The sequence below is a fragment of the Peromyscus eremicus genome, chromosome 13, assembly GCF_949786415.1.
Source record: "Peromyscus eremicus chromosome 13, PerEre_H2_v1, whole genome shotgun sequence".
In the NCBI taxonomy this organism is placed as follows: domain Eukaryota; kingdom Metazoa; phylum Chordata; class Mammalia; order Rodentia; family Cricetidae; genus Peromyscus; species Peromyscus eremicus.
This window is the reverse complement of record NC_081429.1, coordinates 44,656,602-44,684,283: the sequence shown is the minus strand read 5'-3', so window position 1 is coordinate 44,684,283 and position 27,682 is coordinate 44,656,602. Positions and strand designations below refer to the sequence as shown.

Here is a 27,682-nt window from a genome sequence, read left to right as displayed (position 1 = left end):
TCAACCTCCTGTACTTCGTCTTTGGGATTTTCTTAAAGTTATTGATCCAAACTGTCAAATGTTCTAATATAATTCAATGTGCAGAATTCTTAGGTAAAACTCAAGTCCCTTGAAAGTTAATTAAATTAGAAATAAACATGTTTCCTACAATCTCAGCACTGGGGAGACAGAGGTAGATGGCTCTAGACCTCCAATGTGAGACCAGCCTGGGCTACATCTAGAGACCTTAATATAAGAGAGAGGGGAGAGAGATCTCTGTTTTGTCACCTATTTATCCCTGTCTCTCCCAAATATACACATCTATGAGCTTGAAAGTCTAGTAGAACAAAAGAATGAATCATGGTAGAGATCATCATAAAGGGATCTTTCGAGATGGCTTTATTGTTACAAACACTCACTGCTCTTACAGAAGACCTGAGTTTGGTTCCCAGAACCCATACAGCAGTTCACAACCGTCTGTAACTCCAATTCCAGAGGATTCAACCCCATCTTCTGGCCTCTGTGGGCACTGCACACATGTACTACACTTACATGCAGACAATACATCCATGCACATAAAATAAAAATCCTTTTTTATAAAAATAAAATAAAATAAAATAAAATAAAATAAAATAAAAATCTATACAGCTCTCTACAATGCAATTTTATTCTGAAAATTCACTGTAGAGTAGCAGGGTATTCATTTTGTGTGCCTAATTATGCTCTGATAATCTTAATTTTGTATTTTCTTAGTATCTATGTGGATATGCTTGCAGTCTACAAAATATCAGGAAGAAATGTTCTCCTTTCCATTATACATTACAAGTAGCTTAATATAATAGATCACTTAAAGATTAGGAGTGACAGCATTAATGTAATGGGTCACTTTCATGATGAGGAGTTCACCTAACTGAAAAAAAGATGAGAGTCATTGATCTTCTGGAACGACCACCAAAAGTCACTAGTATTTTTGTTTGATAGATTTAGGGCTTGGGTTTTGGGGTTCTGGGGTTTTTGAGACAAGGTAATTGTATGTAGCCCAGATCAGCCTCGAATGCATGATCCTCATGCTTTAGTCTCCCTAATGTTTGGATTGCAAGCGTGCAACACCATGCCTGGCCAAAGTTCCAAGTAGTGTGTGTTTCTGTTCTACATATAGGAACCATATGGTGTGATTTATGTAAGAACAATACCCAAGCCAGGATTTGAATTTGGAAGGCTCTTCTGTACACAAATATTGAGAGAGGGTCAGGGTACGGAGCACTTCAGAATTAGAAGTTAGGAGTTAGCATACCATCTCCACATCTTGTATCTTGATTAGGTGATTCCATCAAATTTTTAGAAATTTTATTTTACTCAGACAAATAATCTTTTTAAGAAATCCTGTATTCTGCCTGGAAAGCTAAAACTGCTGTCAGAATTGTGGGAATTAAGAGGAACTATAAAACAGTTTGTAAATAGTTTGTGTGACATGCCTACATGTCAGTGGCCCTCCCTCCACCTACCTCCTTATATTTATTCTTTAAAGGAAATTTAAATTTGGAGACTAACTAGGGCCTCCCCTAGTTGAAGTCAAATACCAAAAGACCCCAGCAGGAAGCCTATATACAATGTAGGGTTTATTGAATTAAAACAAACTACATAGATGTGCTAGAGGAATTTTAGATATATCATGGTAGTGGATGACATCATTTTCACTGCTTCTTGAAAGAAAAAAATAAACAATGCTAGGATCTGAAAAGTCCTCCTAGGCAGTCCCACATCAAATAGAGCACCCTGTAGGTAGCCATTGTCTTGGTATAAGAACTCACATAGCATAGGACTCCTTTTTAGAACTAATATGAGGCTTATAAGGATATTTTTTCCCCTGAAAATTTCTTTACCAAAGAAAATTAAGGAGAGAGTAAACATTCAAACTAGAGTATTTTACATGTGACGATACTGGTCAAATACTGTTATTTTTCAAGACACAAAGGATGATCTTATATTGTAAGATATTAAAGGTCCAATCAGGTAAGTCATCCACACAAAATGTGCTGGAGGTGGTGGAATTTAAAACTGAGACCAGAAGCAAACAGCAGCACCAAGAGAAACAGCAGTAACAGATGTGGTAATGGTGTCATATAGGAAGTGCATGTGTAGAACTCATTTCGTATTTACTGGACTGGAAGTTTCTCATTCTCTGTCCCTGAGAAGTTGTTTTCCTTCCCTTCTTGTGGTAATTTTCACACCAGGCAAGTATGTCCATCATACTGCAAAGTGAAGAGGTGCGTAGGCAAAGGGGTTTGCTGATCATGACAGCCTGGGAGACAAAATGCAGAAGGACCCGCAAGAAAGCCAGTGGCTTACTTCTAGAACAGGAGGGATGGGCATGTCTGTATCGTGACAACCAAAAAAAAAGAGAGAGAGAGAGAAAAAATCAGTTTCCTTTCCTTTACACTAGGCAGCATTTGCCTTGATGTTCTGTGACTCTTGATCTAAAGATTCTATGTGTATACAGTAGATACTCAAAAGTACCTTGATGTCCCATAGAAAACGAGATGTGTGCTGTTCTCCCTTGTGCTTTGGTAGAGGCTGCTCTATGTTAACTCATGCACACTGTAGCTGGAGCCACATAATGCATTACTGCTACCCAAGTTTCTTTGGTTATTGAATCTGAGCCTCAAAAGCAAGAAGTTGTACTGTGCCCTAGTCTCGTAACATAGTAGGACACCCAGGTATTGGAAAACACATTTGTGTAAGTTTTAGCCGCTAATTTATTTGTTTCTTTTCCCCAGCAGCAAGTGGTGAATCAGCTCAGGCTCCCAGTGCTTTTAAGCAGGCGAAGGACAAAGCCACTGTGAGTAAACCGAGTCTTCTCTTGTCCTTTACTTTTAGTATTTATTCAATGTCTTGCACAATCTAGGTATCATGTAGACAAGTATATTTATTTTAAAGATCCATTTTAGACTGCTTGCCACCCAGCATTATATCTGGAGCATCCAGACCAAAACTGACATCATCTAGAAAGATCGATCAATCATGGTAGTTGGTGAGGCTGCAGCCGGGCTTGCTCTCTGTTAGCAAAGGTAAAATACAGAAAATTGCACAGTGAGTTGGGTGCCAACAATGGGGAAGAACAATTCACTTACATTTTGTAGAATCAACGTTAGCCTTTATAATTAACATACTATTTTACGTTTTTGTTACAGAATAAGTCTAAATGGAATTATGGAGAGGAGCAGGAAGTAAAATTAAGTATAATTCATTTCTCTGAAGATGGCTACAGTTATCATTTACATTTTTTAAAAGTCTATTTTTTCTCCAGTTTTATAGGTTTAGTAATCAAAAACAAAACACTGTGTATTGATTTTTAATTAAATAGAAGCATCATTATAACCATTTTAATGGCAACATGACATTCCATTTTATTAATTCATCACAACATAATCAGTTTCCTGTTATCTGGCTTTCAAATTACTTTCCACTGAATTTTAATAATATTGCTATTGAGGTCTTTTGTGCCAGTTTCCTTAGAACAGTTTTCTCTCACTGAAATTATTGGTTAAAGACAGTGTTGTATTTTAAAGTCAGTGCTTCATATTGTCAGTCACATTGTTCTCTATTTGCTAAATTATGATAATAAGTATTGTTTAAATGTGGATCTATTAATAATTAACTATTTCATATGTGTGTCAATCCTTCCTACCTTTTCAATTTTTTATAACATCAACTATATTTTAAAAACACAGAAACCAACATGAAGTATTTTACTTTTTTTATGATTGGAAGAAAAACAATTAAAGGTATACTAATGAAATCCTAAATTTATAATGAACAATTTGAATGATTTCATTATGTAGATTATGAGATAATTTGGGGACCCCCCACAATCATACATGATATTTAAATCACAGTTCTTAGCTTAAACTTAGGATCTTTATTTGATAAGGGGAGAAATTCAATGTTTATGTGAATACATATAAATTAGACATATGCCTTAATAAATATGGAGCTGTATTTTGAGTATAGTGTGATAGTGATATTTGGATCTCTACAGTCTATTGGATCTCTACAGTCTATTTCCGATTTTAAAAAAACTAGTGTGTTATCATGTCTGAATCCTGAACATTTTTAGTTATATGATCTTTTATCCCTACGTCTTAATTTTCTAAATTTCCTGTACAATAATTCAGTTGGGAAAATTAAGTACAGTAATTTTATAAAACAGTATAGTACCTAGATACAATAGTCATTTAGTATTTATTAAATAGGATTAATTATTAGTTGATATTATATTATTTTTAAAAATAGAGAAAACTTCAGTCACAGATACAGAAAATAAGCCTGAGAATTTCCCCTTTAGGAAAAGTTTCAAGTGGACATTATCTGGAAAAACTTCAGGAAATTTTCAAGTTGCTTCAGGTCCAAGCAACTCATGGGATTGGCATTTAATACTTAACTTTGAACAGATGCTATGTACATTATTGCCATAAAACTAACATTTGCCCTTCCAAATGTCATACATTTCATGTGTCTAAAGAAAGATTTACTCTATTGTTTCTGCTTTTGATTTATCAATTGTTTCCCCTCCTAACACCTAATGTACTTCTTCATAATTTCCTAAATCCCCAAATTCCCCCATACTTGATTTACTGCTGATAATGTAGTTCAACTCAAAGATTTTGGTGGTTCTTCACTCGCAAGCTCGCCAACCCCTTCCTTATTTTGGCTAAGGTTTGGGTGGCCGTTTGCTTCATATCATCGCTTGTCTCGTTCTTAATTAGAAGCAATGTCGCCACTTCATTCTTCTTTGCTGGTTATATTTTTGAAATCCATGCTTCTCCGGTAAAAATCAATCAAGAAATAATGACTTGTGCTAACCCAGTTACACTTCCCACTCAAGGTGCTGGTACCACAGAGGAAGGAGAAAAAATGTGCATCTTTGTAAGCTTATGCCTCCGCAGAAGTGTCTGTGGAGTCAACGCTTGGGATGAAAATCTCAGTTTCATCCTCTATTTTTATAACAGCCAAATCAAAGAGACGATTTGAAGTAATCTGTTTGACTTTGTCATGCCTGTCTACATCTCTAGCGGTGTCTTCCAGGAGACACGTGGCACACAGCATGGCCTCTATCAGAGGCACCAATCCCCCCACTTTTCCTTGTGTGTCGTCTGCCCCAGGATTTATCCTTACCTGTAAATTAGATCCTGTGCATTTTTTTTTATTGATAATCTCTTCAGTGCTGATTGCCTTTGTAGGATGCATAACATATTACATATGGTTGTTCTGTATCCATAAAAGTCATTGAAGTCAACAAAATAGCTTGGCCTGTTTGTGTTTTCTAAGGTGATCTCATACAATAATTCTTAACATTTTTCTGATTAAGTAATGCAGATAATCAAAAATAAATAAATTTTCTTAATCTTTAAGGTAATATTTTCCATGACTTGGCCTCAAATAAACATCGTTCCAAGATTCTTAAAACGTGTTCAAGTTATGGATGGTATTACCATCGTAAAGGCTACACTTACTAAAGGAGCAATTCCCGCAGGTGCCCATGACACTTTCTAACGACACCATAACTGGAGAACCTGCAGATTGTTTGGGGACCTCAAACATGAAATCCACAAAGAATATTTTATCTATATCCTTGTTAAATACATGCATCCAACCTTCAGGTGATCCAGAATCTACGGTTTGCCCTCATCTTTTAATCCAGCTCATAGAAAGCTTTGCTTATCGCCATTATATTATTCCTATCTTAATACTGATTCTCTGCTCAGTTTTTTAAGTTGGCAACACATCCCTGATGATTCACACTTCATGATTTTAGAGACTTATTGTAATCTTAAGAGTAGGGTGATTTTACTCACAAAAATACTAGCAGTTTGTAATTTCCCAGTATTGGCCATTGCACTGATTATCAGTCATATCCCAGATAAGGAACCCCTCAAACAACATATTTTTTTCCTGTCTTCATGAAGCCACAGATAAAGAAATAACTAACTTCTCTTCAAAGTGAATTCACTGAAAATAATGTAGATTATGACTGTATATCATTTTTGTCTCTTTTTTTCTCAACAATGCCCTTCAGAAGAGAATGGACTGTTATGTCTTTTCAAGGATTGTCATGTCTCTTTTCATAATCCATATTTCAGAACAAAAGTGTAGGTTGTCCTTCAGCCATGAGAGGTTTTGACGCCAATCTGCATCGTCCTAAAATAAATAAATAAATCGATTAATTAACAATAGTCTTACATGTTGCTGTTTTGCACAGTTGATGAAGGTGTTTCCACCTTGAGTCCTATCATTCACCTCATTAGTTCAAGTTCTACTCCTTTGTCATGTAATTTTGTAACCATGTGACCACGTACAGTGCTTTGGTCTCAGAATTACACAAATCCAGTCCCTCTGTGTCTAAACAATACTATTTGTTCTCCCATTCTTCTGTCTGTCCATCCTTCCACTGACTCACTATTTAACAACTGTTATTCATGTGCCTCCTGTGTGTGGAGCATAAACAGCATGAGCATTTGAAAGGAAAGGAGCAAATAACATGGATGCCTGTTCTAGATCAGATACACACCGGATCAAATGCTTATTAGCACTGTTTGTGCATTGATGTACAGCTGGCATTTCTTAAATGAGTATTCTTGACTGAATTCCGTCTGAAATAATGCTATTCAGTGAGCATCCTTTGTCTCACATATTCATCTGTTATTGGTTACAGTCATTTATCGTGTGTTTCATTAAAAGCAAATGTTTAAGTTCTTAGGTGTTTATGTATTTGTAATTTTCCATTTGCTTTATAGTTTCATTTATTGGGTACTTATTTTTGTTTTCTTTTATGGCTAGAATTCTACTTTGTCAAAGATTCCCACTTGGTGGGCTAGTACAAACTCCCCACGACACAGCCCAGCCTACCCTAGCATGACTAAACCCATCCCATGTTCTGACAGCTTTTCAGTACAGCCCGCCTCCACGGGCTCCACACACCACTTGCCTTGCTCAGAATCAGGGAACAAAGTAAGGAAGAAGGTCAATAAATGGAGAAGAAAGGAGTAAAATCGAGGAGAACGTTATATGCCGTGATGCAGAAAAACCTATGAAAGGAAAAGATGTAAAATTCAGAAATCTTTGACAGTCTTAGCAGTAGACCATATTAATAACAAATACAACTGAAAAATTTTGATGGACCACTTCCACGTTAGAAAAGAAACACGAAAGTTTCCATTTTCTAGAGCCTATTCATTATTTCCTATTTATTTATTTTATGAAATATCAACTAAAAACCAACAAAATAAAATGCATTCCACTGTGACATAATCCATACACAACATACGTAATAGATAATACATAGTCTAATAACAGCAAACTGCCTTCAATATGACACATAGACTCCCCATCAGACACGTCACGGTTCACTACTATCTCTGCCACAGGCAAACTCTGGGAATTTAAAAAAAAAATTATTAAGCCCATTTCCTCAGCTTTAAAATGTGCATAATACTTTAACTTGATATGGTACACTTAAGAGTTCCTGTCAGATATCTAAGTGGTTATGTTCATGGGTGGAATGTTATACTGCAAAACCCTCCTTCCAGTCCATTCCAACTTAAAAAAAAAAGTTAGGCTGATGGAGCTTTTGGCCCAGTTAGCAATTTATGAAGTTAACATTTATAAGTTCATTCCATCTACATTTATGTTTAAAAACTGAAATTCATTATTCATGTCCCATCGTGTCACTCCAGGGTAATAAACTCTGATAGAACAACTGGAAAATGTGAACTCTAATGAAAGAGAAAGTTTTATTAGTATATGAAAGTTGGTGGTTTATAATAAAAGAATTTCTCTACCAGGAAAAATGGGCAGGACAGTGTAATCACTTTGCATAATTAAAATGAACCTAATGTTTTTATTTTCCCTCATCAGGATGGAGTCACCAAGAGTCCAGAAAAGCGTTCTTCCCTCCCTAGACCTTCCTCCATCCTGCCTCCTCGCCGAGGTGTATCGGGAGACAGGGAAGAAAACTCATTCTCTCTGAATAGCTCCATCTCTTCAGCACGACGGACCACCAGTAAGCTGTCCTTGTTGGCTTCCTTTGAATCATTGTCTAATCCATTCACTGAAAGAGGAGTTTATTTAAAGAAAATGAGCCTGTATTAAAAAGATACGATCTTTCATAGATAAGAATTAGAAAAATTCTAGGTTGTAGATTGTTCCAAAGTAACTTTCTGAGTCAAAACAAATGATGGAAGACATTGGAACAGATTGTCTCAGTATCTACTGAGTTTGAGATGGTCATTTTTAAAAGACTATTTTCTCTCTTGTTTCAAAGTTAAAACAAAATAATCTAAAAAAAAAAATCAATAGATAAAATCACCCGGTGAGTTGCTTTATACATCTATACAAGCTTAACTCTTACTAGAATTCCACATCTTAAATTTGAAATGGAAAAGCAGTCAAAGTCAACCTAAAATCCCAAGTTAGAGAGATATTTATTAGGCAAATTCCTTCTACAAAAGTCTGAGGCCCTGAATCTAACTCCCCAGTACTAGTGTTAAACTGTGTGCCATGCCGGGCATCTGTAACCCCAGCCCTGAGTGGAGCAGGAGGGTCGCTGAGCTCAGTGGCCATGAAACTTAACCAATCTCTGAGCCCAGACTTCAGCAAGAGACCCTGATTCAAAACATAACATGGTAAACAATAAAGGCACCTGATGTCAGCCTTGGACTTCTGCACACACAACACGTTCACAAGGAGACACCAAAGAGAAAAATGAAAATTCTGATCAGTTTCTTAAGTATTTTTATGTCAAATGACCTTTAAAACATGATGTGTTCTGTACAGGATCTTTAATTCTTTTTTACTCCTGGCCCATAATGGACTGATTAGCAATTATAGCAATCTGTGTGGTGTGTATAATGTTCCGGTCATTACACTGTAGTTTACTTTGCTGCTGAGGCTATCTAGTAAATCCTGTATTAGAATGGTGTCCCACTTTTCCACTCAATGAAAATAGCTACCATTTTTAGCACATATTAGATACAAAACTGTTAACACTTGCATTAACAATTCTGATGGTTATTTGTTAGCAGCCCCAATTCAATGACAAGAAACTAACCTAAAAGAGAGGATAATGTGTTGCATGCTGCACAGCTATTACCTGGATGGATTTGGTCTTCAGTCCATTGATAACTTCACAGTTTGCCTTAACACCTTGACATTGATTTGGAAGAAATCTTGTTAGAGAGATGTTCTATCAAACTATATGGAGACCCAGGTCTCTGTAATTTAGGAACTAGTATGTAATGATGGAAACTGTCACTACCGTCACATTGTAGCTGATTTTAACTCAACAATTGCTTTCAAAAATTTTAATAATCGCCCTATGCAAACTTAACTCTCATACATGATACTTGGTTGTTTTGTTCACAGTGAAAATGTTATTGCCATTAGAACACTTGTGCCCAGCACTATTTAATTTTATGGAATATTAGCATCCTTTGAAGTCTATGTTAAGAATACTTTGAAAACCTTAAAACTCTTTTGCTGTAGAGAAAAATAAACTGTTGGAAAAGAACTAGCAGGAAGGACATATAAGAGTTTGTAATCTCCAGGGGAGCGACTTTAACTCCAAATATCTAGGGTTGGAATTGGACATAAACCAGAACCCCAAGACAAAAACATCAAGTGCTGCCTGAAGGAACATCTTAAATTATGCCTGTGTGTTGCTATGGAAACAAAATGGCACTTTCTACATAAATCCACTTTTTCGAGCCACCCTGCTCTTCCCTTTAAGAGGTGTCTCTGTATATAGACTGCTTTTTAAAAAATGTTCTGATCCAGTGCTTTGTGACTTCTTTGTTCACAAGTCTACTGAACCGTGTCACTTGATAGTGATTATAACTGATGTGTTGACATCTACAAATATTGAAGCCTCTTTTAGCTCTGTACAGCAATAGCAAAAGCATACATAGGCAATTAGAAAGGCAAGCGTTTCGCCTTCCTCTGTCTGCCTGCCATCTCCCTAACTACGTACAGAAATGTCCTGGCATTTATGTAACCTCTGAAAAGATGTGAAGGAAACAATTCTATGCAGGAATGAACTGGGGAGAAGGGAACATGTGTAATGCTGGATTCAGTAGCTCACTTAACTCAAGGTATAATGAAACCCTCTTACTAAATGTGTTAGTTTGGAATTATCTGTGCTCTCAATATAAGCTGAGAGATGAACACTGAAACCCACACAGGCTAAAACTATGGGAAATAATTGCACAGTTGTGTATGATGTGTACATCTGAGTCTCAGAATGGATATGCTTGAAGAGAGGAATGAATGATCCATGCACCATTCAGGAGTCTTCCCACAAGCAGGGATCGACATACCTCAATAAACGTATGCTGTTTCTAGCTGCAGGTCATCCATGAGGCCCAATAACAGAAGAAAAGTTTCCAAGGATTCCCAGTAAGAACTATGAAACTAAATTGGAAAAAGTGCAAGTTTTAAATTTGTATATTAACATATATCCAAAAATATCACCAGCTTATGAACATAAAAAAAGGAGGATCTCACCTCTGAGCATTATTGTGGTCTTTCATAGAGTCCTGAATACATTTGACTTTATGACTACCATGTGTGGGAAGAAAGGGGCCTTGAAGAGTTTTCTAACGCTGTGGTGTGTTTTTCCTCTTCCGTGTGTGTGTGTGTGTGTGTGTGTGTGTGTGTGTGTGTGTGTGTTATCCGGTTGTTAACATAGGGTCAGAACCAATTCGCAGAGCAGGCAAGAGTGGCACCTCAACTCCTACCACCCCTGGATCCACCGCAATCACGCCTGGCACTCCCCCAAGCTACTCTTCACGTACCCCAGGCACTCCTGGAACCCCCAGCTATCCCAGGACCCCTCATACACCAGGAACCCCCAAATCTGCCATCTTGGTGCCCAGTGAGAAGAAAGTCGCCATCATCCGCACTCCTCCAAAGTCCCCAGCTACTCCCAAGCAGCTACGGCTTATTAACCAACCACTGCCAGACCTGAAGAATGTCAAATCCAAAATCGGATCAACGGACAACATCAAATACCAGCCTAAAGGGGGTCAGGTAAGAACTCCGTGATATCACATGCTTGCTGTCAGAAATCCAATGCCCTTCGCTGTTAAGTTGCTTTTTGTGTATTACAATCCGACAGTTCTGTGCACAGGAAGACGGGCATGTTACAAGGCCACTGGCCACCATTCACTGCTGAGTCTGCATCTCGTCTGGAGAATCAAGCTTAGGAAATGCATTGAAAATCAGTCAGTATGTCATTCCCTTCTGATCATTAATGGATACCAGTGGGCTTACCCATAGGCAAGAATCCTGTAGTTGATTTCTGAACAGGTCTCTGTAGGTTGGGGTATAATAAAATTTAACTTGTATTACAGATTTGAGTTTTCTCTTTTGGATTTAGACCATGAGCTCACCTGACTCTAAACATTAGTGATTTCTATTTTAATTTCTTCATTTATGACTGATGATAACTTGTGATATGTTTTACCATTTCCTAACATTTAGTCCAGAATCACAATGTGGTTCACCAGGTTGCTGCCTGCCTGTTATTGCCTACATATTGAAAAGGGTGGGGATTTCGGATGATACTAAACCGACAACTCTATACAATTCTAGTGAACAGAACTGTAGCCATGAAAGTTCTATTTAAGAACGGTACTGTTATGAAAAAAGCTCTCTTTCCCCCAGCAGCAGGTCTAGAACAAACGTTTATTTGCTTTCTAAGCAGAGGGCTCTGAGTTCTCTTATGACATGGCTCTTGATTGGACAAATCATGGAAGAAAATGATACAAATACTGTTTAATATAGCTCAGACTATTACTATAGTATTGGATGGTTCAACTTCAAAAGGGTTTTTTTTTTTAAATTATTTTCGAAATACAGGGCAAAAGCCAATGTCTACCTCTGTCTGTGAACAAAACATAACGCTCCATTAGATCTCAGATTTCTCTGCATCTTACTGCTTTTTCTGTCACTCCTCCACTTGTGTCCTATGATTTCTGCCTCTGACTTCCGACATCCTTCCTTCCTGCCAAGAAAATTCTATCTTAGGAGGTTTCAGAGAAAGCTCTTGCTGAAATATGAAGTCTTCAAGCATTCCTGCCTACCATTGGTACCCCAATTCTTTGCTGCTCCATCCTTAGCATCAGCGTTCATTGGTTTTAACATTATGGTTATGTTCTAGGAAGGCCCAAGGGCTTAAGAAAGATCAGCTGATGAGCCAGGGATGGGGAGGGTGATGGGTCCCTTTAAGAACAGCTGTAATAGTGTGGTCACAGACAAATACATTTCACAGAAGATGCTGTGAAAATATGAGGTGTAAGAAACTTTTAGAGCCAAAAATATAACCCAAATTCTAACCAATTTGATCTGCAATAAAAAATAAAAAGAACAAGGATCATCTCATTGTTCTTAAATTCATCAGTTTTACCCATATAAGAGAAGGAAACCTTTGAGTCATTTAGAAATAGCCATCTTTTGGCATTTTTAACAATCATATGTAAATGGTTTAGAAGAGTAACTTGAATAAAATCCGTTTAGCATACTATTAAACTTAAATGGAATGTTCTTCACCATAGCTTTTGATAGGAACTGTCTAAAAATGAAGTAACCTGTTTTGAGACAAGGTTGTGCTACAAATCCCAGGGTGGCTTTTAATCCATGTCCCTGCCTCAGCTCCCCAAGTGCTGAGATCACAGACAAGCAACACTGGACAGGTCCCTGTTATGAAAACCCCATGTCTGCCGATTCTTCTTCACTCAAAGTGACTTTCTTTGTCTCCTGGAGAATGTTGATTTTAAAGCCATCATCTCTTAGATTCAGAAAAAAAATGTAATTTCTAGGATGTCATATAGAACCTGAAAGGAAAATTTGATAAATATAAAAAGGCATTGATACCGTTTTATAGAAGTTTTATAATGTGTGATATTCTTTAAGGGCTCCTGTAGGTTGCCCTAACCTTTCTGCTTTAGTTTTAGCCATAGATTTGCAAGACCCTTTAAACCGATTCAAACACAGGAGGACGCCCATTTTCTTCTCTTTTTGTTTGTTGATGTTGCCAGGTCCACTTCAAATGGACTTCCACCAAAGGTGCCAATTCATAAAGTTGGTATATAATTTTGATCTGAGATTAAAAAAAAAAATCCCCAGAGATTGTGCTTAAGGACTAGTTAAGGCATATTAACCGAAATTTATATCTCGAACAAAAATAGCTTCAAAATCATGGCATTATTTATTAAACATCTTCTTTCACTGGGAAGGGGGTTAAAGTGACTCAGAATCACCCTGTCTCAGCACCAGATGACTCAGAAAGAAATCTACAACCGAGAAATGATGCCATGACTCTTGTTGCAGAAGCAGGAGGTCCTGCTTCACCAAGATGAGAGGCAGAGAGAAAATATGTGCCCCCCCATAACTTTTAGTGAATGCTATAAATTAATTAAATTTACAAAGGGAAAATTGATACTTGCAATTGAGCTGTCTGTAGAGAAAATATTTATGTCTGAACACTGTAGCATTTTCCTCCTAAAAGCCCCCTAACAATGAGTGTATCTTCTCAAATACTGGGAGTGAAGAAATCTTTTTGTGTGTGGATGTCTACTGGAGGGCTTGACTAGAGCGTTTTACAATTCCTACTTTACAGAATGAATGGGAAATATGTTACGTTAGGGTGTCATAGAAATTATCAGGGCAATGTATTAAAGACCTTTATTATCTGGTGGCACTGAAAAAAAAATTGAAACTGTTGACATGCTACTTTCAATTACAAGTTCATTATTATAGAATTTTTGAGTGGGCAGCAGCCAGCCTAGAATTATCAAAGACAGAGGAATCCCCTAGTTTGTGCAGAAACTAGGTTTTATAATAGTGGTGTGCAGAAATCTGGCAACTTTGTTACTTGTCACTGATTGGAATAGTTGTTGATTTCTGTGTTTGTAGCTTTTTTGCCTGTTTCTTATCTTTTACCTTAAGGTCTAGTTTCTGTCACCAGAGAAGCTCAACACAGTCAGATAAGGCAAGGCAAGCCAGTGTCTGAAGGGACAGATGAATTAGTAGAAAATGTGATGAGCTTTGCAGAAAGTAATATAGTTAATCCTCTCAGCCCAAACACGGGCTCATTCTGCTGAGGAAAAAAAAAAATACACAATCATGGATTCACTGGAGAGAGCAAACTTGGCTCATTTAACTCAACGTATAGCTGCAACTATCTTATGAAATATTTTAAGTTAAAACTATCTGTAGCAAAGTCCTCAATCTCAATTTAACATAAATTTTAAATTATTATTTCCTTTTAAGAAGTCGATAAAACAAACATGTAGCTTAAGAAAATTTAGGCAACTTGTGTATTACCTTTTCTGTGAATCAAGCTTTACAGAAGGGCTTTGATTTATAGGGAATCATCTTATATGCATTGAGACGTTTACTTTTTTTCCCATCAACTGTATCAAGATCATTTTAAAAACACACGTTTTTCAGAGTGTGATGTTGCACACACAGTGTGTCATTCCAGCACTAGGGAAACAGCAACTGGAAGATTGCAAGTTCAAGGCCGGCCTGGGCTACATAGTGAGACCCTAACAACAGAAGCCCCACAAGTTCTGTGCCCCTGTAAGAGTTGCAGATTACGAATGGGACCAGTCAACAGAACCTGTTTTCTCAGATTGTTCATCATTATGTGGCTAGAGAAGGCTAAGGCGTGGCTATGCGTGGGAATTTGATTGCTTGTCTTGTGAAATCTCATTTATTGCCTCAATCTGTCTTTCTCAGATTAGCGAGGCCAAAGATAGTGGAATTTCCAAGAAAGACTAAGGCAAAGAGAGTAGCTAAGACTGTTTTCTCATTCAAATATAAAGATCAACGAGGTTGCCGACTGGTCTATGACAGATGTGCAAGAGAGAAGCAAAGTGTGGTCTCTAAATCCTGAGAGACTGGACAGGCTTTGTTTCGGCTTCTCTTGCCTTCCTCCACTGCCTTAATTAAGGCTATGGTAAGTGATAAATGGGCGAATAATAAAACAACCAAGTTGAAAATAGTGTCAGTCACCTTAGTGTGAAGGGAGGAACTATTCGCCGAAGTCCAGTAAATAAGAAGACTTATTTACTGATCGTATTTATCTCTTTTTGTTATTCAAGCCATTGCTATCTCAAAACAAAAGGTCCTTAGATCAGTGGGCCTGTCTATATTCAACAGAGATTGTGAAACGATAATTCAAAAGTCTTTTGTAGGGTAACACAACTTCTAGAGCTATATTTGTAAATATTAACTATTCGAACCTCTGAGAAAATCATTACTTGGAGTTCACAAAACTGAAGTCTGGACTGCCCTGTTTTGTTTGCTATTTGTTCAGCCAAACAAGGGCATGAGCAGCCTAGACCTCAGTATGCAGTGGGGAGCTGAGAAGATGGTTTAGAAGTTAATTTACTTAAGGGAACTGGTCTTCTATTTCTTAGAATTTTCTAAAAATTTTAGTGACGGGAAAACATTAACATGAAGAAGTCACTGAGCGTGACTTTGAAGGGACTCCTTGCTTGTCGCTTGCTGATTTTCTAGAATTACACTGGCTGCTGTGTTTATAGTGTCTGTCCCTTCCATGCCCTGTTGGGAGGCTGCTTTGAAGTCTTGACGTGTGTCAAATGGTAAAACTTTTCCAAGTTCTCAGCATTGCCTGCTCAGCATGGGGGTTTCAGTGTGGTCCCACTTTTCTGTACGATGTGATAAATTGCTCTGGATAAACAGTCTCTAGGAAAGAGTCAGCCCCTTCTTCAACTTATACTCTCCCTCTAGAGTTTTATGTTAATTCTACATGAAATATAAATTTATTTCAACTTACATGTCTATTTAAGATTATCTATTATTTACATCAATTTTGAGGACATTATAGGCAGGGTTAATTAAATTCTGAATTAACTGTAGCAGTCCTAAACCCAAACGTGTGTTCATGAGAATATAAACTTTTCAGATGAGTACATCATTGAGGAGCATCATCGGCATGGCTGACTTTTCATCTTCAGGATATCTGACATATTCTTGCTTTTGCTTTAATCTGATGGTTTTCAGCAACCAGATCAATAGTTTCCATTCCAGTGGAACGGGAGTTCCATTTGAGAGAGGCAGGTAATTTTGTAATCAAAGGAGAGCTTTATTCTAAGATGTGCTGAGAAATAACACCAAAGGAAATGGTCATTTTTTTCCGAGGTTGCAGGGAAATCATTGCCCACTACCTTTTCACAAGATTCTTATGAGACAAATTCACCTGGGAGAAGATAGCAACAATGTTGCAGCTGAGGTCCATCCCTCCAGGGTGTTTGAAGATTGCAGAGTGCTGATTTTGTATAATATCACGCACTGATATTACCTGTATCTTAGCAATGGGGCTGACATGTAGTTGTTTAGCTAAAGACAGACCCCTCAGTGTGTGTTAAAATGAATAAGTAAATATCTCCTTATACAAGAAATTCAAGTTGATCCCCCGGGATGAATGTCTCTCACTTATATTGGTTTGCTAAAAACAGACCTCCAGAGATTTATCTTCTTTCATTTTACAGGTTCCAGAATGTCCAAGTAACTACTCAGATTGGCTCTTTACTGGCCTTTTCCTAAAATAATCCCATTTTTGTGGGAAGAATGTTAATCTCTCTAAAGGAACAGTCTATTATATGTACAGGATATGGTGATAAGTTGTCACAATTAAAACAACATGCTGAAGTCCCATTAGAGTTATGTAAATAATATCCAGAAATTAACTATGTACTTATCAATCAAGGTAGAAGAACAGACAGAATTCATAGGAATTTCAAACTTCTGATTAAATGTCTAGTGATATATTGACCTATACTTACGTTGTGGTGATATTGTGTTCCCCAAAATATTGTGCACCCTAATAAACTTACCTGGGGTCAGAGAACAGAACAGCCACTAGATACAGAGGCCAGAAAATGGTGGCACACATGCCTTTAATCCTAGCATTCCAGAGGTAGAGATCCATCTGGATCTCTGTGAGTTCAAAGCCACAATGGAAACAGCCAAGAGTGGTAACAAGAGCCTTTAATCCTAGGAAGTGATGGCAGGAAGCAGAAAGGTATTTAAGACGCGAGGATGAGGAACTAAGCCTGGTTAAGCTTTTAGACTTTTGAGCAGCAGTTCAGCTGAGATTCATTCTGGATGAGGACTCAGAGGCTTCCAGTCTGAGGAAACAGGATCAGCTGAGGAAATGGCAAGGTGAGGTGGCTGTGGCTTGTTCTGCTTCTCTGATCTTTCAGCGTTGACCCCAGTACCTGGCTCCAGGTTTGTTTTTATTAATAAGACCCTTTTAAGATTCGTGCTACATTATATACTGCCTCAAAATTATATTACTGTTATCTGAACAAAAATTCAGCTAAGCTACTGAATCACCAATGTCAGAGTAAAATGCAGGAGACTAGAATCACCTTTAAGCATTTAAATTGAGCCATTATGCAACACGGAGGACTATGTATTTTTATTGGTCATGCTTTTCCTCATTTTAAATAAAAATGTTACAAAGCTATTGCAATACATATATTTGTAAAGAATATGTCATTATTCATGCTCAAAGCCTGTTCCACATTACAAATTGAGTAGAGATGTATCATTTTAAAAGACCAGTTAAGTTTTTCCCTGGGAAATGAGTGACTCTGGGAAAAATCAACAAAAGCAAGCTTTTTAAATTATAGGATTTTGAAATTCTAGAACATTCTAAGTGATGTTGGCAAGGTGAGTCTTTTTAAATCACATATTTTGGAAATCATTAAAATTGTCCAATAAATGTTAGGGTCAAACAGATCTATGAAGCTGAACGTGGGTTTCCGTTCTTACAATAAGTGAATCAGAATCAATGTTTGGATTCCGATGATTTAATGGTGAGTCACTTGAGACTTTAATGATTAAATTGAAATTTATGAAATAAAATTAGAAATACCTTTCATTCTCATAGATTAGTAAAATGGCTCATATAAATTCTATTTCATTTCCAGAATTATTTAAAATATTATCACTAGGCATAATAAATTGAGATGATTTGCCTTCTGAAGATAATTTATGATTGAGGTTTTAAATATAATGGTCTTCACAGTTTTAAAAGCAACTACTTCCACCACTTATGTAAAACTTGAAGAATGTGGTACATTTAATGGTAGCTGTACATCCTGTGATAGCCCCACAGTTCTTACATTGAAAGTTTTGTTATGCCCTAGAGAGCAGCCTAGCATCATGTCATCTGAATTTAAATGTTGACAAGAGGTCCTTGCCTTGGGCTCCTGATGAGAGCTGCCAATGATATTTCTCTGCAAGGGACAAGCTGTCTTGTTCATGTTAGACAGGCACTGTGATTTAAGCCTTGCCTAACTAAAAATAGGATTCTATGCCATTTTGAATCCTAGATTCTTTTCTGCAAACACCCATAGACTTGTTAATACTCTCAAGAAAACTTACATTTAAACTAAAGTTATTAAGAGTATGTACAGAAGATAAACTGTACCTTAAAGATGTAACAATGTGATTTTTTTAAGCTATGGGGGAGATGTATCCAAAAGAAAGAAAACAAAGTATACCAATGAGCATAACAAAAGTAAATCCTTCTTTTTATATTTATTTTGTTTGTCCTTCAAAACATGCCAACTTCAAAAGACAGATGAAAGAAATTATGGCAGTTATGACTTTTACAGTATGTTAGAGCACAGTAAAGCCTTTCCAGGTCCTGATTTGCTGTGGTTTTCAGGAAGAATGCTTGACTTCCTGAATAACTAAGTAAAACGTTTTGCCTCAGGTCTTGAGGCTGCAACCAAATCCTAGATGGCCTAACTTAAGTCAGCTGACTGATGGACTTTGGTTTTCTTACCTTGGCATATGAAAGCAATGCTTCCGAATGTCCACTAATGGGTAAAGGTTGATCCGGAGCTGTTGCAAGCAGGGGGCCATTAAAAGATGCAGCCACACTCAAAACAGACCCAGGGGTTCTTTGTTGACCTTCCTGGGGATCCTGACTTGGGACTGTCAACCAGACCAAGCATGAGCCCCACCCCCACCCCACCCCCTGGCTTACTCAGTGTAGGGTAACAGAACTGTTAAGTGCAGGAGGTGGTTAATAACTGATGACTGCAGGTGGGGGGTGGGGAGGCTGAGAGTAGCACTGGCATATCCTCCAAGATCTTGGGCTAACCTACACTGTACTATACTACTGAGCTACTGAGTAAACCAGAGCCCCAGTGTTCCAGCCTTCCCATCACAGATCCGAGTACTATTTTTCCATTCTCCCTGTTTCCAGATTCTATCTATAGAGCTAGGATACTTGGCCTTTGGGGGTTCCAGGAAAATGAGGACTCATACTCCGGTACATAGCTACAGTTCGGAGGCAGCGTAGTTTCTTCTCCTACGTGACCGTGGGTGGAAGGAAGTAGAGGGCCTCTGTAGTACTCCGCAGCATTCTAGTTCCCTCCGCCCAGTACCTGGAAAGAAAAATGTTGCCTCCAATTCCTTTTAGGTTAGGATTTTAAACAAGAAGATCGATTTTAGCAAAGTTCAGTCAAGATGTGGTTCCAAGGATAACATCAAACATTCTGCTGGGGGCGGAAATGTAAGTAGAAGCTCCTCTGAGAAAGCTGTCTTGAAAGTGTGTGGAGACTCCTGCACAGCCAGTTCCCTCTTCTCCTTCTTCTTCTCCTCCTTCTCCTTCTCCTTCTTCATCTTCTTCTTCTTCTTCTTCTTCTTCTTCTTCTTCTTCTTCTTCTTCTTCTTCTCCTCCTCCTCCTCCTCCTCCTCCTCCTCCTCCTCCTCCTCCTCCTCCTTCTTCTTCTTCTCCTCATTCCTCATGACACACTTCTTTTTCTCAACACATGTCATCTAGCGTGCTGGCTTGCTTTCTTGGTGATGGGCTCCCTGTCCTTTCCTGTCAGATCGGTTGAGAAAGGAGAGCTGGCTAGATGTACTGTGGTTTCCCAGGGGATGGCCAACCCTCCTGACCTGCTAACTGCTTCTTGGCCTTTTCAGTCAGCAGGGTGCTTTTATTGCTTTATCTTTTCCTCTGAAAAGGTGAGCAAGGCTCACACTTTCCTAACTCCCATTTCATTTACTCTTGAGGCAAAGACTGGTATACATGAAAGCACCCCGAGTATGTCATGTCAATCCTCCGTGGTTCATTATTCATGAAAGTTAGGGTATCTTCTGGAATAGTACAACATTGGCAAAGCGTGGCAAAGCGTGGCTCATCTATAATTCAAAGTAAAAAAGACTGTGGTTCTAGCATACATTCTATCCTGATGGGCTTTCTCCTGTCTCTTTCATTTTGTGTAAATAATATCCTATGAAAAGAAACGATACTGAATTCATTCTTCTTAACTGTTGGTAGAGGCAGAGTAGAAGTAGTCAGTTAAGCTCAAGCTCAAGAAATCATGGTCCCTCAGAAAATAAGAATAATTTCAAAGGGTAAATCATGCCGACTCTATTTTTTTCTGCCATCTAAGCATGAAACTCTGATAATCTGTGACTTAAGTAATGTACAGGGCGTCAGACACTGAACCTTCAGTAATCTAAGATTCCTCTATCTTCTCACTCTTTGGCCAAGCAGAAATGGATTTAAGCACTACAAAGAAAATATTAGTACATTCTATAAAGAATGGTCACCCGATGATCAAAGCAGACTGAGCATGATACCTCTGCTGTGGAAATGCCACAGCAGTATTTGCTGAGCTCCTTCATGGATGCTGGTCTATGCCTCAGGATCGGTATCCACACTGACTTGGTTGCTCTCCTGAGTATAAGTGTGTATAACATCATGTGATATTTCATGAAAGAAGCTCTGGTCCAGTTTGTTCCCTTGAGGGTAGCAGAAGATGGACATGGCAAATGCCTTTGGTCCAAACACAGCAGTAAAGAGTAAGTTCAGATAACCTAAGATCTTACACTAAGCTTAGGTTGGCGCTTCCAACCTGCAAAACAGTGGGATTAAACTTCCCTTCAGAGAGGAATCACCTGCTTTATTGTGCATATTCCCTGTGTATGAGGGATTCTCACATTCTTCTGATGCTCATGGACACTGGCCATTCCAACAGGTGGTAGAAAACTCTGCTTCAAATATTGACAGACGAAACATGTCAATGAACCATAAAAACAAGAAAAACAGCATCATTTTATAACTCAGTGTGCAAGAAAATTTAGCCAAGCTAAGGGAACAGTTTACAAAAGCCCACTTAGAGCTTACTTCTGTCTCCATGCTGGTCTTGTTACTGCGAGCAGCATTAGTCACGTCTATATAAAAGTCACCTTGTACATAATAGCCCATCCTTCTCCTAGTTCTTTGCTATGGAAGAGTTTAACATGGTGGGACTTTTCTCTGGGGATGCTTGCCTTATTAATATAAATGTCTCCATGCTCTTACAGTATTATCTGTTTTCTACTAATAAAACTTCTATTCCAGGGTATTCACTTGCTTGGGTTCTCCTTTCCAGTTTGAAGTAGGGGAAACAGATGGGAAATTGTGTGTGTGTGTGTGTGTGTGTGTGTGTGTGTGTGTGTGTGTGTGTCTGTGTGTCTGTGTCTGTGTCTGTGTGTCTGTGTGTGTGTGTGTTTATGCATGTCTGGGTGTGTCTGTGTCTTGTGTGTGTGTGTGTTTCTGTGTGTGTGTCTCTGTGTGTTTATGCATGTCTGTGTGTATCTGTGTGTGTGTTTCTGTGTGTGTGTGTGTGTGTGTGTGTGTTTCTGAATGTGATGTTACATGTTACAAGTGTGGGTACATGTCCTGATTTGTGCCCAGCTTGGGAGCCTTGTGTGTCTAAGCTATCTAAAGTTCATTTTCTGTGATTCACACAGGTACAAATCGTTACTAAGAAGATAGACTTAAGCCATGTGACATCCAAATGCGGCTCTCTGAAGAACATCCGTCACAGGCCAGGTAAAAAATATTTGTAACAGTTGAAGAATACTTAATTGGATTGAAGAAGTAGACAAGCAGAATTCTTTTTTTTTTTTTAATTTATTTATTTATTATGTACACAGAAGAGGGTGCCAGATCTCATTACAGATGGTTGTGAGCCACCATGTGGGTGCTGGGAATTGAACTCAGGACCTCTGGAAGAGCAGTCGGTGCTCTTAACCTTTGAGCCATCTCTCCAGTCCGACAAGCAAAATTCTTGATGCTTTTGTGGGAAACATGAGTGAAAAACTGTTTTGAACTCTTGATACTTCATGATTTGTTAATCGAAGTTTAAGTTCAAACTGTCAGAGCAACTTCCTCTGAGATCAGTGAACCTAATTACCTGGAGGTGACCATGTGTATAGAACACTGGAGTTCTTTCAGAATATGTAGACTACAAAATACATCAAGTCTTATACGTAAGAACAGTGACCGAAGATAGTATCTCCAAATATTTTTCTGAAAATTTTTTTCTACAATATGTGAAAAAGGATTGGGTCTTACAGCTTAAGAAAGTCATTTATCAGCCGGGCGGTGGTGGCGCACGCCTTTGATCCCAGCACTTGGGAGGCAGAGCCAGGCGGATCTCTGTGAGTTCGAGGCCAGCCTGGACTACCAAGTGAGTTCCAGTAAAGGCGCAAAGCTACACAGAGAAACCCTGTCTCGAAAAACCAAAAAAAAAAAAAAAAAAAAAAAGAAAGTCTTTTATCTGATTTACTTCTCCAACTCTTTCTTGAGTGAATAAGCACTGGGAATCCTCAGCAGAAGGCAATATGGCTTCTTACTTGGCCCTAGACGCTTTTATCTTTTGAGGGTTATCTCATAGGCTGGTACTTTAAAGCAGAACTTAAATTCCCACTTGCTGTGGTGGAAGATCTTCATTTCAAATGTATGAATGTGACATGAGTCATGTTTTTGCTCTGAGTATTACAAACAGTTTATTTGTGCTAAATTTCACCTCCAGACATATATAATAATGGATAACTATCAAATGTCTAATGTTCTTGAGGATATTTTGACACTGTACAATTTGTAACATACCATTGGATTACAGGATGGCAAAATCATTGGCTTTATCCATCTGTTTGGCATCTTAACATACAAGCCAAATGTAGACTAGTAGACTAATTATCATCTCAAATATTGTCAAAAGTAAGTTATAACAATAATTGAGCTGAGACTTCTAGACAGGAAATTATTAAGACCCTTTTCGTTGGATACCAAGATGGGTAGAACGAGCCTCAGAGTGGACAGCTACATTAGAAATAGCTAGAAATGAGTCTTCACTGTGCCAAAGGGTGTTCATGGCAAATCAAGGAGATTGAATCTTTGTATATGGACTCTGCATTGCTGGTTACAGAACTGCACCGGTAGACCCATCCTTTCTCCTTACCTTACCAGCCAGAGCCCTTATCCTAGCTCAGATCTTCAAAACCCCTGTCCACAGCTGGTCTATCACTGAGGAACTGACTACTACTGTTAGTTCAGTTTATAACGTAACTTGGGTATTTTGCCACATTGCCAATTTTCTTACAGAATTGTAAATATAAATGTAAATTGTAAATTGTAAAAAAAAAAAATGCTGGTTTCTTTGATTCTAGGCAGATGGAATTAGTCAAATTCACCTGGAGTTTAGATGCACAGAAACCATCATAGAAATAAAGGCAATATTCTGTGTGTGATTTGCTGGACATAAAAGACTATTGTCACTGACTCCTACTTGTTTCTAAATCTGGTTCTTCTATTATAACTAAGTTGGATGACTAAATTCATAAAGGAAGTGTCAACCTGGTGATCCTTGAAAATAGCAATCTTTTCACAAAGTTGCTGTGGAATGTAAGCATCCACACTGAAAGAAAAGTTCAATGCCCAAGGGCACAAATAGAAATATCTACACTTCACTTTAAAGCCTGATGAAGATTATAGTTTTTCATGATTACTGCTCAGGATGACTGCCAAAGTATTTTAAAACCAGAGGCATATATCTTTAAATTCAAATGAGCTTGTCTAAATGTTACATAAGACTCTAGTGAGAAACCAACAGAGCTAGCCTTTGTTGGATGTAGTTTGTGTCAATATATTATTTTTCTTTCCTTTAAAAAAAATGTTCAATAACATTTTAACTGAACTATGTTAACACAGCATACAGTCAAAGAAAAGGATCTTTGGAGAGGAATTTCTACCAGAAGCCACCAAAAAAAGAAAAAATGAAAAAATAAGATTCCAAAGCAATTAATATCCTTAGTTAAAAGGTCCAACATTCTCCAGCTACTCAAGGTGATTACATTTGTATGAATCATTATGAATAAAGCTAATCCCATCACAATCAACAAGTGAGACCCGCAGGCTAGGAAAAGCATAGGAAGAACAATGCTCCATGAAATGATGCATATTCTGAGGTATCTCTCATACATGAGAATTACATAGTAGTTTATACACCCTAAATTTCGGGAGAAAAATGAATGCTTTTGAAAATGTGCTTCAGTACCTTACAATTACAAGAGGCCTTTGGCCAGGCACTTGGGTATTAACATCAGTGTCTAGAGTTAGAACAAGAAAGATGTCACAAGCTCAAGAAACATGTGATTGAACCTTAATGAGACCTCTTTCTTTATCTGGTCGGAAGATACTTCTATCAGGAAGGTTTTCTCAAGGCGAGCCTCCCCTATTGCCCTTGGGATGTGCTGACCTTTGCAGTCCTCCCCAAATGTGGAAACTTAACTGACCCCTAAAAAGTTACAGAGATCCATAAACATCAAGAATTCCAAATTGAAAAGTGTTTTCCATATTTTTTTATAGATCCTTGCAACCATTTTTCTAAATCAAAATCCAGTGGAAGTATCAGATTTTAGGATGCACTTCTTCCAGACAAACACATATAGCTGAAACCAAGCATCCCTTGAAAATCTCTTAGGTGCAGATATATAAAAAAGACTGTAGTCTACCTTTCTTTTTTATTAAAATTTTTTTATTCACTTTACATACCAATCAAAGATTCCCCCTTTTCCCTTCTCCCACCCCTCCAACATCCCCTCCCAACCTACCCCCCCCCATTCCCTCCTACAAGAAGGGCCTTCTTGTATACCCATGGGGAGGTACATTTAGCAGAGGCAGGTCCAAGCCCCTCCCCCTGCCTCAAGGCTGTGCGAGGTGTCTCATCATAGGTCGTGGGCTCCAAAATACTCTAACTGTCATCATAGAGCCTTTCTCCAGTATCTGATGGAAGCAGATGCTGAGATCCACAGCCAAGCACCAGGCCGAGCTCCAGGAGTCCAGTCAAAGGGAGAGAAGAGGGATTCTATGAGCAAAGGCATCAATATCATGATGGGGAAACATGTAGTCTACCTTTCTAAGTCAAAGATACCAGCAGACACTCAGCCATGGTTAACAGTCTGAGAGGCACTGAATAACTACTAAGTGTAGAAGGAACCCTTACATTCAAAAGTCTGCAAGAGGTCTGCAGGGAAGGTCAAAACAACTCTAAAGGGTGGTCATGGCACCATAATCATCAGCAGATTCTCACACTTCAGACTGTTAGCAATATACGAAATAGCGTGATCAAAAGCCTGTCTCCGTGTTATCAGAAGAGTGGTCTTGTCAGCATCTGTACAGGAATCTATTCAAAGTCTGTATGCTAATTAAATGGAGGCCTTAAAACTAGTTATAAAAAATGCAATGCTTGACTCATTTCATCAGCGAAGTTGTTGATATTGAAAACATACAAGTAAGGGCAGTCTTCTCTCTCATATGTAGAGGATTGGTTCCAAGACTCCATGTGGATAACCAAATCCTCAGGTCTCTGACATAAAATGGCATGGATTTCCCTTTCTACATGTTTTAAATCATTTCATTATTATTTATAGCATCTAACACAATCTAAATGTTGTATAAACTTGATTATATAATATTTGGGAAATAATGATAAGGAAAAGGTCCCGCAGATGTTCAATACAGATGTATTTTTTTTTTTCAAGTATTTTGGTGCAGACTGAAATTTCAGGCAGATTCCTCTCATGTCTGGTTAGGATGGTAGAATACAGCATCTCTGGCATCCTATATGGTTCATCCTTGTGTGAGGATGGTTTTCATAAATATGAGATTTCGTTTCAGCAAGGAATTTAAAGGCTTTGTCCTTTTAAAGGTGGTGGACGTGTGAAAATTGAGAGTGTAAAACTGGATTTCAAGGAAAAGGCCCAAGCTAAAGTCGGTTCCCTTGACAATGCTCACCACGTCCCTGGGGGTGGTAATGTGAAGGTAAGAGATGAGGCCATGAACCAGTCATGTGTTTGTGCAAACTTATTTCTTATGAAATTTATAATTATTTCTTTTATTTTTGAAATTATAATATAATTACATCATTTTTCCTTTCCCTTTCCTCTCTCTGAATCCTTCATTCTCTCTCAAATTCATGGTCAATGTTTTTAAATTTGTTGTTGTTACATACATATATGCATGTTTATCTACATAGATGTCCCTAAGTGGAAGAACATATACTACCACTTTAGTAACCCAGCATATTCCCTAACTGTATTCTGAAATAGCTTGATCAAAATGGGTCTCTGGTTAAAGAACTTGTCCAACAGGAAGGAGGGATGCTGAGCTGAATAGACATCATATTCTTATCAGCTGTGGGATGCAGAGAAAGAACCAGGGACTGGAGAAGATGCTTGGACTAATGAAAACTAATGTTTCCCTTACACAGATTGACAGCCAAAAGTTGAACTTCAGAGAGCACGCAAAGGCCCGTGTAGACCATGGGGCTGAGATCATCACACAGTCCCCAAGCAGGTCGAGCGTGGCATCACCCCGACGACTCAGCAACGTCTCCTCTTCTGGAAGCATCAACCTGCTCGAGTCCCCTCAGCTTGCCACTTTGGCTGAGGACGTCACTGCCGCGCTTGCTAAGCAGGGCTTGTGAATACTTCTCCTTTAGCCCTGGAGTAATATTTAGGCATGAGCTCTTGGCAAGAGTGGGCTCTAAGCAGGTGTCATATTCATTCTTTACAAACCATAGATAAATAATCTCACCCCCAAACTGTAGTAATTGTTACAATTTTATATAAAAAAAATGAATAGTATATGCAGAAAATGACCTGATTTCCATCCGCAACAGGAACACATGGCTTTATATGGATACAATTGGACAATTATTTTCGCTCTGCTGTTTTGCATGGAGTATTATTATTATTTTTAAAATTGCATTTTTACCTTTCATGTGCCTGAAGGCTATCCAACTCATTCTGAAAGGCCTTGTTAAAAATCCAAGCTGCTCATTTCACTATTCTGTTTATGGTTGAAAAGATTAAAAAACCGCCCATTGTCCCTTAATACAGGTTGAGTGAAATCAAGGAGTCTGAAGGCATCTGATTGGGGGAAGGAAAGAGCATGTAAGAAACACATGTTTTAAAGTGTTATTTTGTATAAATGGGAAGAAAGATGGAACTAAGTTATTAACATTTGGGACCTGGATGATGATATCAGAGTATGCCATTCCAATAAATTATTTAACTAAAAACTAGATATAAAGCATTTGAGCTGTGGTTGAAGAAGTTGTGTCAGAGTGCATTTCTTAGGGTTGATGCACTTTCATTAGGATGGGCTTGTGTCTGATTAGAATGTCAGTTGATTGGCTAGATTTGTGTCCACACAATCAGTTTCACACCCCCATTCCATCTGTTTGATACAGTATTATAGATATAAATATATATATATTTCTCTGTGGCCATTTGTGATACTTCCTCATATACTTGA

The 27,682-nt window shown here is 38.1% G+C and overlaps 1 protein-coding gene across 14 annotated transcripts in view; it reads left to right on the top strand.

Moving 5' to 3' along the window:
- Window positions 1–27,480, top strand: part of Map2 (microtubule associated protein 2) — a 152,405-nt gene extending 124,925 nt beyond the window's left edge. For 10 of the 14 annotated variants that reach the window (XM_059278820.1, XM_059278834.1, XM_059278821.1 and 7 more), the window contains 7 exons: window positions 2,757–2,818; window positions 7,894–8,038; window positions 10,721–11,061; window positions 19,505–19,597; window positions 21,829–21,910; window positions 26,073–26,185; window positions 26,634–27,480. In XM_059278820.1, coding sequence (XP_059134803.1) covers window positions 2,757–2,818; window positions 7,894–8,038; window positions 10,721–11,061; window positions 19,505–19,597; window positions 21,829–21,910; window positions 26,073–26,185; window positions 26,634–26,849 — 1,052 coding nt within the window. In that variant the 3' untranslated portion in view covers window positions 26,850–27,480. Of the gene's footprint in view, window positions 1–2,756; window positions 2,819–7,893; window positions 8,039–10,720; window positions 11,062–11,149; window positions 11,384–19,504; window positions 19,598–21,828; window positions 21,911–26,072; window positions 26,186–26,633 lie in introns of those variants that run through there. The other 4 variants (XM_059278830.1, XM_059278832.1, XM_059278831.1 and 1 more) reach the window with 4 other exon arrangements.
- Window positions 27,481–27,682: the final 202 nt, after the last annotated feature.